This window comes from Plodia interpunctella, chromosome 11 (genome assembly GCF_027563975.2).
Source record: "Plodia interpunctella isolate USDA-ARS_2022_Savannah chromosome 11, ilPloInte3.2, whole genome shotgun sequence".
Classification (NCBI taxonomy): domain Eukaryota; kingdom Metazoa; phylum Arthropoda; class Insecta; order Lepidoptera; family Pyralidae; genus Plodia; species Plodia interpunctella.
This window is the reverse complement of record NC_071304.1, coordinates 1,491,558-1,502,462: the sequence shown is the minus strand read 5'-3', so window position 1 is coordinate 1,502,462 and position 10,905 is coordinate 1,491,558. Positions and strand designations below refer to the sequence as shown.

Sequence of the window (10,905 nt, the reverse complement as noted above, 5' to 3'; positions counted from 1 at the left end):
TAAAAATATTCCAATTTCATTACATACTTGTATATAAATTACAGTTAATAAACAAAAAAAAGATTTATAAATTAATTAGTTACGTCATCTATCGTTGTTCGTCTAACGTTTGTATCACTCTATGTAACATTACCCTTCTATCTTTATGAAGGTATAGAACGAGCTGGTGTTACCTGGACACTGGACAATTGTTTCAACAATTAATTAGGGAGTGAAGTGGAAAATTTATATTGACTGCACTCGAGGGAATTGAAAGCTATAGGGCATAGCTGCGCCCCGGGACTACGCTCCCATGGGAATTTCGGGATAAAAAGTACCATTATGTTAACACTAGGGTAGGGTACATAGGATAGAATATAACCTGGAATAACTCCCAGGTTATATTCTACCCGTGTAACAAATTTCATAACAAACCATCCAGTAGATTTCGTTTGAAAAAGTAACAGACATACATACATCCTCACAAACTTTCGCATTTATAATATTAGCACGTCCCGCTCGGGTAAAACCGTAAACAATTATACACTTATATCTTCCTCTTAATTCACTATTAAAAACCGGAATCAAAATCCGTTGCGTAGTGCTGATGCTGAAGATCTAAGCATACATAGCGACAGACAGACAGTGGGAAGCGACTATGTTTTATTCTATGTAGTGTTTTGGATAATAGATCGTAAGAGACTGACCTTTTCTTGTGGAACGTCACGTCTAAGAATGTTGTATGTTATGTAATATATTTTGTTATAAATTTGAAATAATGTTTTGTGTAACATCAAACCGATACTACGATAAATTGGACATGCACATAAATATATTTTTATGCCCAAGAACCTGTTTCGCCGCTTGCTGATTGTGTTTCAAAAGTATTGAATAGGGCGAATTGACCAATCATTTCCAATAGATTTATCTATCAGTTAGTTCATCTGTCAGATTACAATATCATATTTTACCAGAAAGTTGTAGAAACAAGCTCTAAATGTACCCAATACTTGTTGTCATAATGCGGTACCAGCCGTATCAAATCAAATCAAATCAAATCAAATCATTTTTATTTGCTTAAATAGTGTAGGTTAATACAATATCCACATAATGGTTTAGAACAAGCCTATTTAGCCGTTGTCAATAGCGTGCAAATTTTAATAATGGCATATTCAAAAAACTATAAAATGACATCAGATTAAATTAAGATAAAATGTCACTTCCAACCTACATGTATGTTAATTAATGTCATTGCAATCCAAAAAATCTTTGATTGTGTTATTTAATTGTCTTTTAAAATGATTTAATGGCAATTTGCGTATGATATTTTGGAATCTTGTTGAATATTTTTATAACCATAACATAACATTTTTTTTGATATAATGTTGAGTGGGTAATTGGATAATACAGTTTAGTTGGATCTCTAGATAAATACCTTCTGTTCTCATTAGCTTTCCTAAACAGTATTGGGTGTCTTTTTGCAAATATTCCTGCTTCTAATATGTATAAAGATGTAAGCGTTAGTATACTTAATTTTTTAAACAAGGGTCTTCATGAATCCAATGGATACGCCTTACTTATAGCACGAACGCATTTTTTTTGTGCGATAAAAAATTGATTTATTAATGTTGAGTTCCCCCATAGCAGGACTCCATCAAAGAATCTATAACACCTAAAGAATATATTTTAGGCTACACACTGTTCGCCGAACTCGGACACATGCCGACGCGAATGCATGAACTTTGCGTAGTTAGTATGAGTGCTTTTATTTACCGCAATGAAAAACCAGCAATGTATACCGAATCCGCGAAGTTCGGCGAACTGTTCCGCGATAGTGTGGAGCCGGCATAATAATTGTTAATTAGTGTTCCTATTGTAAACTTGCATTTCTTTATTAAGAAATAATTGTTCAAATCTTGCTCAAGAAAACTGTTAGATTCGTAAAGCAATCAAAGTTGTTATTAGTGTAATGTTACATTTTTTATTTTGTAATAAAGTGTTTATATATATTGGACACGCGTGATCTTGTTATTTACCCCTAGTACTAGTAAATGGTATATAGAGTAAATCCATAGTTAATACATAAAAGTATTATTTGTATGTCCATCACTCACGTAAAGACGGAGCAATGACATTAGCGCTGGGCCGATTTTGACGAAATATGGAATAGACATAGTTAAATCCGCTAAGACACGGGATCGAACAGAGTTGCGGACAACAGCTAGTCAGAAAATATACTACTTCAGTTGAAACAATAAAAAAAATATTTTAAAATCAATTTGCAATGACCTCCATTAACAAGTTCTACAAAAAATGAATGTACTTATTTAGACCATTTCGTAGAAAGAACAAAGTGTCAGTCTGATATACTAATGAACAATAAAGAACGTAAAATGATACGGTTTGAGCAAATGGTAGATTAGTGGGGCGGTCAGACAGGACAGGTGCGCGCGACATGTGTCCCTTGCCATTGATAGAGAATTTAGCAGATGGACAGTAAATTTTCGTACTACCCTGACCATATCGATATGACGTGATAGATGTCGCCACATCGTCAAGGATATAAAGCTCAATTGCCGACTTTTAAAGCGGCAGGTAAAGTAAGAAATAAGAGCCGCAATAGGTAGTCTTCTTTTCTAACATGTGAATTTCATCCTAGTTATTGTAAGTAGTAACTTTATGATATAGTTCTCTAGTATTTCAAGAAAATTCTGATAAATATGGCAAAGGAATAACTTCTCAAACCCTTGTGACAACAAACGCAAGTGAAAAAAAAAATAGTGAGAGAAATGAAATGCCAAAGCGTAAACAAAAAATCAATACATCAATGGAAGAATCATGGAATTAGTAGGTACTACTCCGTTGTATGGAATATCTACTAATTCCATGGGTTCTATTTTCAAATTTAGTTAAAAAATGTGGTTCAAAAGCATGTACCTATTATCAAAACTATTTAAAACTAATGGAATAAAAATATACCAATTTCATTACATACTTGTATATAAATTACAATTAATAAACAAAAAAAAGATTTATAAATTAATTAGTTACGTCATCTATCGTTGTTCGTCTAACGTTTGTATCACTCCATGTAACATTACCCTTCTATCATTATGAAGGTATAGAACGAGCTGGTGTTACCTGGACACTGGACAATTGTTTCAACAATTAATTAGGGAGTGAAGTGGAAAATTTATATTGACTGCACTCGAGGGAATTGAAAGCTATAGGGCATATGAAGGGATACGGCTTCAGACTGTCATGTCTACAAGGGCGATTTCATGCACCATTTAATGGCGCGAAAATAGGGGCGATATTTGTTTGCACTACTGTTTGTCATTACTCTATGTTATTTTGTGCTTCTACGCGGAACTATAGACATCTATAGTTCCGGTATGGTAGGTAATGGAACCCGAAAATGGATCCAAAATGTCCAAAAGGTCCAATGACAACTTTTATCGATCTACGGTAGATCCATCTGTCCCCTTTTCGGCGTTATTTGAAACAAAATTATCAAGTCGTGATATTGATAAATAGCACACGAGTACATAATTTTACATTTCTCATTTGACACTTGAAATCGTCACACGGAAAATAAACAACGATTTTTAATTCCCAGAATAAAATCCCAAACCCCTTCCGGCAACGTCACATGTTTGCCGAAAAACGATAAAAAATTCCCGCGTTTTTACACTGACGTTGCGTTTTGTTGCGTCCCCAAGCGGGCGCCAGTGCCAGGCGGTCCGCTCCCGACTCCATGCAGCCCTTGTTATTATACTATTCTAATTGCAACATTGATGAAATCATTGTTTTTTTGTTTAGCTTGCAGCTGTTTTAAATGCGAGGGTTCCATATTTTATTTCCTCTAAAACTAAAAACTTTATTGAAATTACTGAATGAATCTGAATCGATTGACATAACGATAAATCTAGTATAATAAAATTTTCTTCCAAAATATTTCATAGAATAACTATTATGGGGGGCTTTCGCAGAGAATTTAACGCAGGCGAAGCCACGGTCAAAAGCTAGTAGAATATGTTTATTTAGAACTTAAGTTTGTTGGGCTGAGGTCGACCACCCTTACCACGGAACCTATTAACTTCGGGCTAATTATTCACATCATTATTCAAAGGTCGTTGCGCGCATTGTATTTTGTCATTATCGGCTAGACAAGACTTCTATTCTACATTTTGAACTATATTTTTCTTTAGCCCATGTAATGTAGAGATCCAATGCTGACAGAAAAGCAATAGTTCAAATGCTTCAGGCTTTAAATTTTTGCGACCAGAGTTAGAAACTATTTAATAAAAATCAAGATCGAGGTACACTCGAATGGAAAAGTGGATATTTTTTTTATATAATACTAGTTAACGTAACTATATTGTATTATGACTGGAAAAATATTTTATGTGTGCCTATTTATTCACACAAAGCAGAGCTTTACTCTGTGTGTTTAAATATGTTTATCTTATTATCTTCTATATAATAATGACGAATAGAAAATACAAAAGTAATGTTCAATTTTAAAATATTGCACACAGCACTAATAGTTGCCCAAAATATGTCGCTGTTTGCAATTCGTTTCTGTACCTAATAAAGTTGCTTGTAGGTAATTGCTTTTTCGATCCTTTACACGAAGAAGTAACAAAAACCTCGCAATAAAGTCAAGGTGACACTTCGCACGAACTTGACAAGCACTTGCACCTCCCAATATCCTTAAGTAATTGGAAGTTTTCCCGCGATAATGGCCCCAACCAAACTAATTGAAGCGCCATTCGTCTTGGACAAATAAAGGGGACTTGGGAAAACATGGTCTGTGTAAACTATGCTTTAGGAGAGTGCCGTGTGTTGCTACTTCATCAATTTGTCTACAAATTAATGGTGATACTTGATAGTACCTTTTTTATTCTTAACAGATTTAGAAATCTCCTATTTCTTATCTAGACAAGATTTCTTCATTCTCTGTTAATCTACCAAATCTAATATACTATCAATATAAGTATGAATAGAGACTAGACCTAAATTGGATATTATTCCTAATAAACAATACTTGGATATGTTTATAAATACGAACGTTTATTAGTTCTAGGTATACTTTAGGATATCTAATAAATTAACGATTCTCATTAATGCTGCTGAGGTTTTAGAGGAAAAAATTAATGAAAAGAAAAAAAAAAATAATAATATTGTCTGAAATGTATGAAGTTTCCTACGTTCCACGTTTCTCCCATTTTTTTAAAAGCCTTGTCGTAGGTCATGTTGTACTTAAGCCATCATCCTTAGCACGAGCGAAAGACATAAACGCCTCCAGATTTATCACCACCATTGAACCGGAAGTACCCCCATCTTCGACAACCGTGGTTAATTGTCCTTTACTATCGTATGCGGGTTCCTAGCGGGCGGAAAAATATCGATCGTACCACACACCTGTTCGGAATGGGGTTCGCGCACCTGCCCAATACGAGCGGAGCAGTCGGCACGGGCGCACATACGCACAGACCCACCACCACGACGCTGACCGCCACCACGTCATTGCGCGGATCGATAGTCCGGCATCTTGGCTGGACACCACCATTCTTTCACACCGGTAAGTCTTTAGAAATTATATTTTAGGACTGATTCTTTTAGGTTTTGAACAGTGTATGTATGTATATAACTAGTTGATGTATGTATATGTGATTAAATAATAAATTAAGAGTTTTAAAATACTTTAAAATTACAAAATTACAATCTTATTTTGCGACTTCATCTAAGTTTGGAAAACCGTTGCAAAAATTTTATGAGTAAAAAGTATTAGTATTATTGTTTAAAAGTTTAAATAGAAAAACAATTTTATTCGAAACAACTTTGACTATTGCAATCCAATAACTTTGACATTTAAACTAATGAATCATAAAGTCGTGAGTCATCGTTTTCTTTGTCATTTCAGGAGGTCAAGCTATGTAGTACAATATGCATATCACCTCAGGACTATCGCCGGCTTCAGGAGAGATGCTCGACACATCCACTTTAAATTTCTATGGTGATTCCGGAGACTGTGGCACCTCTTTTCAGATAGACCACGCGGTTCCAGAATCTTCGCATACGGTAGAAATAGAATACGTGTACGAACAACCAGATGTTGCACTTAAAGAAGACACAGTGAAAATACAAAATTTTAAAACAAAAGACGATAGTTTCACCAAAAAGATCAAAAGCAAGCACAAGCCTCAGCCGATAGATGATACAGAGACGGACTTAACAAATTTAACATGGCTTCAAAATATAACGAATATAATGGCGGTGCCACAGTTTCCGATCCCACCTATGTCACCGAATCCCCAAGTGAAGACGCAGCCGCAAAACACGAGGCTACAGAAGTTCAACCAAACTATTGCTAAATGTCAAAGAGATTTTACTGAAAACAAGGAACAATATCAGAACGACAGCGAGAAGAAGCCACCGTATTCGTACAGTACGTTGATTTGTATGGCCATGAGATATAACAACGATAAGATGACGCTCTCAGCGATCTACTCGTGGATCCGCGAAAACTTCAAATATTACAGGAACGCCGATCCCACTTGGCAGGTGAGACTTCTTGCGATTTATGCACAACACGCGCTTTTCATGGTGCAAAATTTGAATTTTTAGCATCAAAATTTTCGTGTCGTGAACGTTCGTGAAGGTAGAGTTGAATAGCTCCTTTTTGAAGTCGTTTCATATTTGTGAGTTTGTACATTATGTTTCAATAACGATCAATTCAGCGGTAGTGAACACTGGGGGCTTATTTAATAAACGTTAAATCAAATAGTGATCGTTGATTAGATAACAACTAATTGCCTACGGGGACCGGCTCGAGTACCGAAACCGGGCTATAGGATAAGCAATCAGCATAAAATTGTGCAGAATGTTATTTGGCGCTATTATTTTTTATACCTACATAAAGTAAGCCTTATGAGTTTTAAACATTGTGGTATTTATTTGTTCTTCGTCATCCGAACTGCACGTTGTCTGAAAAAATTCATTCATTTCAAATATATTTCTTTATGCCAGGAGAATTTTCTTCGATTCACCAGTGTAGCCTGGTCGATGGATACCTACTAACGAAATTATTTTGTTTCAGAATTCAATACGACACAACTTGTCTCTAAACAAAGTGTTTGTAAAAGTAGCAAGGTCGAAGCACGAACCCGGCAAAGGTGGCTTCTGGAAACTGGATTTAGCGCATTTGGAAGGGACCAAGCGCATATCGAACAGACCACATAAGAAGAAAAAGCATTCTGACACAAACGAACCTAAAGTATCTGAAGAAAGTGTTGCAGTGTCCAATATCCCTCAAGTTGAATTTGTTGAAGAAATGGCCACAGATAATGCAGTTACACTACATCTTCCCGAGTTTACACTAAATGGCATACAACCTATATCTGATATAGATTTGGAAACAAATATAGGAGCTAACGTGATTGTGGAACCAGTGGCGCCTCCTCCACTTATTCAAGAAGATGACTTATCCTCTTTACTTCTAAACCCTACAGATTGGGATGACCTGCAACTGGACATGCTTGATAACTACTTGGATTCGTGTTTCAAGTAAGACTTTTATTGCTTTGAGTTGAACTCAAGTGTTGTGTTTTATTGCGTTGGTTAATTGGATTTTGAATTTGTATGCAAACTGTTATTACGTTTAATAGATTTCAATTTTCGAAAGTAGAAAATTATGTAATGCGTTTACGACACAAGTAAATACAGTTATTGAATAAAATAATTAATTATATTAGTAATAACGTTAATAAAAATAGTCTAGTCAACGGCTCATGCGAAAGAGTGGATTTTTTATAAATAGAGAATTAAATTTTTACGAATTACAATTTGTAGTCGACCTTGCACAACTAATATTAAGGAAAATAAGCTTGTGTATACACGAATAGAAAAGTATCAAATACTTCAGCTCACACAGTAATAGTGTTGCTCAACAAAATGAAAAGCTCAGTATTATCAGACAATTAATTTGAATATACGAAAGTCATTAAAATTGATAATTATTTTATGACGAAAATTAAAGCTTTTTAACAACTTTCCTTAGTTTAAAATATCTAAAGGAAATCTTCATAAATTATACAAATAAATTTTAAATAACTTAATGAAGTTTGAAAACTTTTGTTAAATTTAAATTAATTACGTTTCCGTCCAAAATTGACAAATTAGATTTAAGGATGTTTGATTTGTTTTATAATAGTAAGTTGTATATAAATGACGTTTTACCGCTCAGTATTATTGCGTACGAAAGTGTTTACGTATTTTTTGTAAGTGTGGCAATATATTTCAAAAATTAAATATTGTATAATATCGAATTATCAGGAATCCGTCCAGTATTATAATTATGTGCAGTAGCTGCATTATGAATAAATTTTGCTCAGCACGAAGTGTATATACATATTTATAAATAAATGTTTTGGTGTATATTTGTTAGAGCACAAAACTCGATTTACGAAATCGAAAAAAATGGTGTTTAGGCAGTATAGGAGTCTTTTTATCTTCCGTCCATGAGTGTCTTAATGGTAAAACAGCCGAATGGTTGGTTAGCTTATTGATATAATTTGATAATAAAGAAACAGCGAAGTGTTTGTTAATATAAAACAGCCGAATGGTTGGTTAGTTGGTTATTGAAATAATTTGATAATAAAGAAACAGTGAAGTGTAAGTTAATATTTTATTATACTTAATAACTAATGCTAATTAGAATTTAACAGCAATAACTGACTACTGTACTAAATTGTAATTAATTTCAAAATTATCTTTTCTTTTTGTCGAGACTATTCTACTAAGACGATATAATTTTAGATGATCAATATAAATTACATGTAATAATAATAAAAAAAAAATGCCTGATAAAAATGCGTTAAATATGTTTTTGGATAGTAAAATTAATTGGAAATTGGCTAGTTGAGCTTATGCGATTAATTTTTTAAAAATATAGTCCTAATGACATTTTCCTTTTTGACTAACTGGTATGCACAATTGACAATTGATTGTGCAAAAAGGAAAATGGGGATTACTACCAACCCTAAGTACTATTAGCTGACAGTCAGTAGCTGATTATCAGTCACATTTCTATATTATATAATGATAGTTATAAGTAAAAATATTTTTTCTAATAACAATATGTAACACTTCGAAAGAACAAAGTCATCTATTAAATATAATACCAAATACTAGTCGTGGTGTTTTTAATAAGTGTAGTAGATAGTAGAGAATCTTTTAATAAGTTAACAGTAAGTAATTGATTTTATATATGACTATTTCGAATCGCAGTGAAACTATACATAGTTTCATAGAGAGTACCGTACACGGTACTCTCTCACAATACTTAATTATTATTTTTAATTGTTGTAAATTACTTTCGCTACGGAGTACATCTTAATCAATAAAATAATAAGTACCATGTATTTATTATACGACTCAATCTGATGTGCACAAATTAGCACGTTAATTTTTATGTAAGGTAATGTCATCAACAAAAGTGCTTTCATAATTTTGAAAAACAATGTACTTGTAAAATCTGTTTACGTATTTGTAAAAAATGTGTTTTTAACAACAAAAATAAAATTGCAGTGGTGTTTCACAGATCTGTGCACGATTTATGCAGTGTAGCAAACCAAGTGAGATATAAATATGTTTATAAAAATAAATTACATTTTCAAATTTACTGGCTACTATTGCCGTGAAAATTATTCTGGTCGGACAAATGATCTCATTTCATCAAGTATGTATAAAATGGTTGTTCTTGAGTCGAGTAGCCTGTATTTCATACTATTTAATGTTAAAAGAAAAACCATAAGCAATTTAGAATATAGTAGGTTTTCATGTAATTTCATAGTGTGTTCAGGCATTTGGTAAATAGTCACTAACCGTATTATACATATATTTTACCTTAACATTAGTTAGTATTCGTGATACATGAAATGGTTGTACCGATAACAGAGCTCAAATTGTCCTGTACACAATATTTCATGTTTAGAAGTGTCCTTACTACTTTCAATAAAGTGTTAAACATTAAAACATTTTTTCCAGTGGCAACCCTTATACGTAAATACCTATAAATAGTTTAACATTTAGTAGTATAATAGTATTACTAGTTGGCCTGCAATTTCGCCTGCGGTAGCTGCCCCCTCGGGCCATTATCTATATCTATTCCAAGTTTCATCAAAATCGGCTCAGTGGTTCAACCGTAACAAACAGACTTTGGGATTTATGATGATAGTGTGTATATAACACTAGCAGCCCGTCCAGGTTTCGCATAAATTATACACCTAAACCTTCCTCTGCAATCACACTATCTATTGGTGAAAACCACATGAAAATCCATGCATCAGTTTTTGAGTTTATCGCGAACAGACAGACAGATGTGGCAGTGGACTTTGTTTTACAATATGTAAGAATAAGGATATATCTATACTATTATTATAAAATAGGTAAGCGTATGTCAGTTTGTATGTTTGAGGTGGATAATCTCCGAAACTACCTAACCGATTTCAAAAATTCTTTCTCCATTAGAAAAGTTCATTATCCTAGATTGTTATAGGCTATGTTTTATCTACCACCACTGCATTTCAACTTGGACAACTACTTGTGAGTACCTACTCTGTAACTCAGCTTTATTTGCAAACATTTGTACTTAAAATTTAAAACTATATTATTGTACTATTAGTAATTGATCTAGAACTAATATCACAACAATTCATGTTAATATACAGACTTTTAATAAACACTCATTGACATAATCATCCTTAAAACACGCAAGCTTTGTACGAAACTTTGGTTTTGCAATAAAATTAGCTTCAAAGAACACACTTGCCATCATTGTTATAGCAGCATTAATATTACCACTAGGTAATGTGGGCAAAACAGAGCCGTCAGCTACAAACAAGCTCGTAATTCCTAAAA

The 10,905-nt window shown here is 33.5% G+C and overlaps 2 protein-coding genes across 2 annotated transcripts in view; one reads left to right on the top strand and one right to left on the bottom strand.

Annotated features, from left to right (window-relative positions):
• LOC128673355 (zinc finger protein 85-like) overlaps positions 1–10,905 on the bottom strand; it is a 30,039-nt gene that overhangs the window by 16,708 nt on the left and 2,426 nt on the right. The window lies entirely within an intron of this gene.
• On the top strand, positions 5,425–7,700 carry LOC128673356 (fork head domain transcription factor slp2-like). The gene is made up of 3 exons (XM_053751125.2): positions 5,425–5,566; positions 5,909–6,549; positions 7,085–7,700. The coding sequence occupies exons 2-3, from the start codon at positions 5,932–5,934 to the stop codon at positions 7,553–7,555; spliced, it is 1,089 nt and encodes a 362-aa protein (XP_053607100.1). The 5' UTR covers positions 5,425–5,566; positions 5,909–5,931; the 3' UTR covers positions 7,556–7,700.

Bases quoted from the DNA above. Each gene is read 5' to 3' on its own strand.
- LOC128673356 (XM_053751125.2), top strand. From the start codon at position 5,932: ATGCATATCACCTCAGGACTATCGCCGGCTTCAGGAGAGATGCTCGAC. The intron at 6,550-7,084 runs GTGAGACTTCTT...ATTTTGTTTCAG, and splicing joins ACGCCGATCCCACTTGGCAG to AATTCAATACGACACAACTT.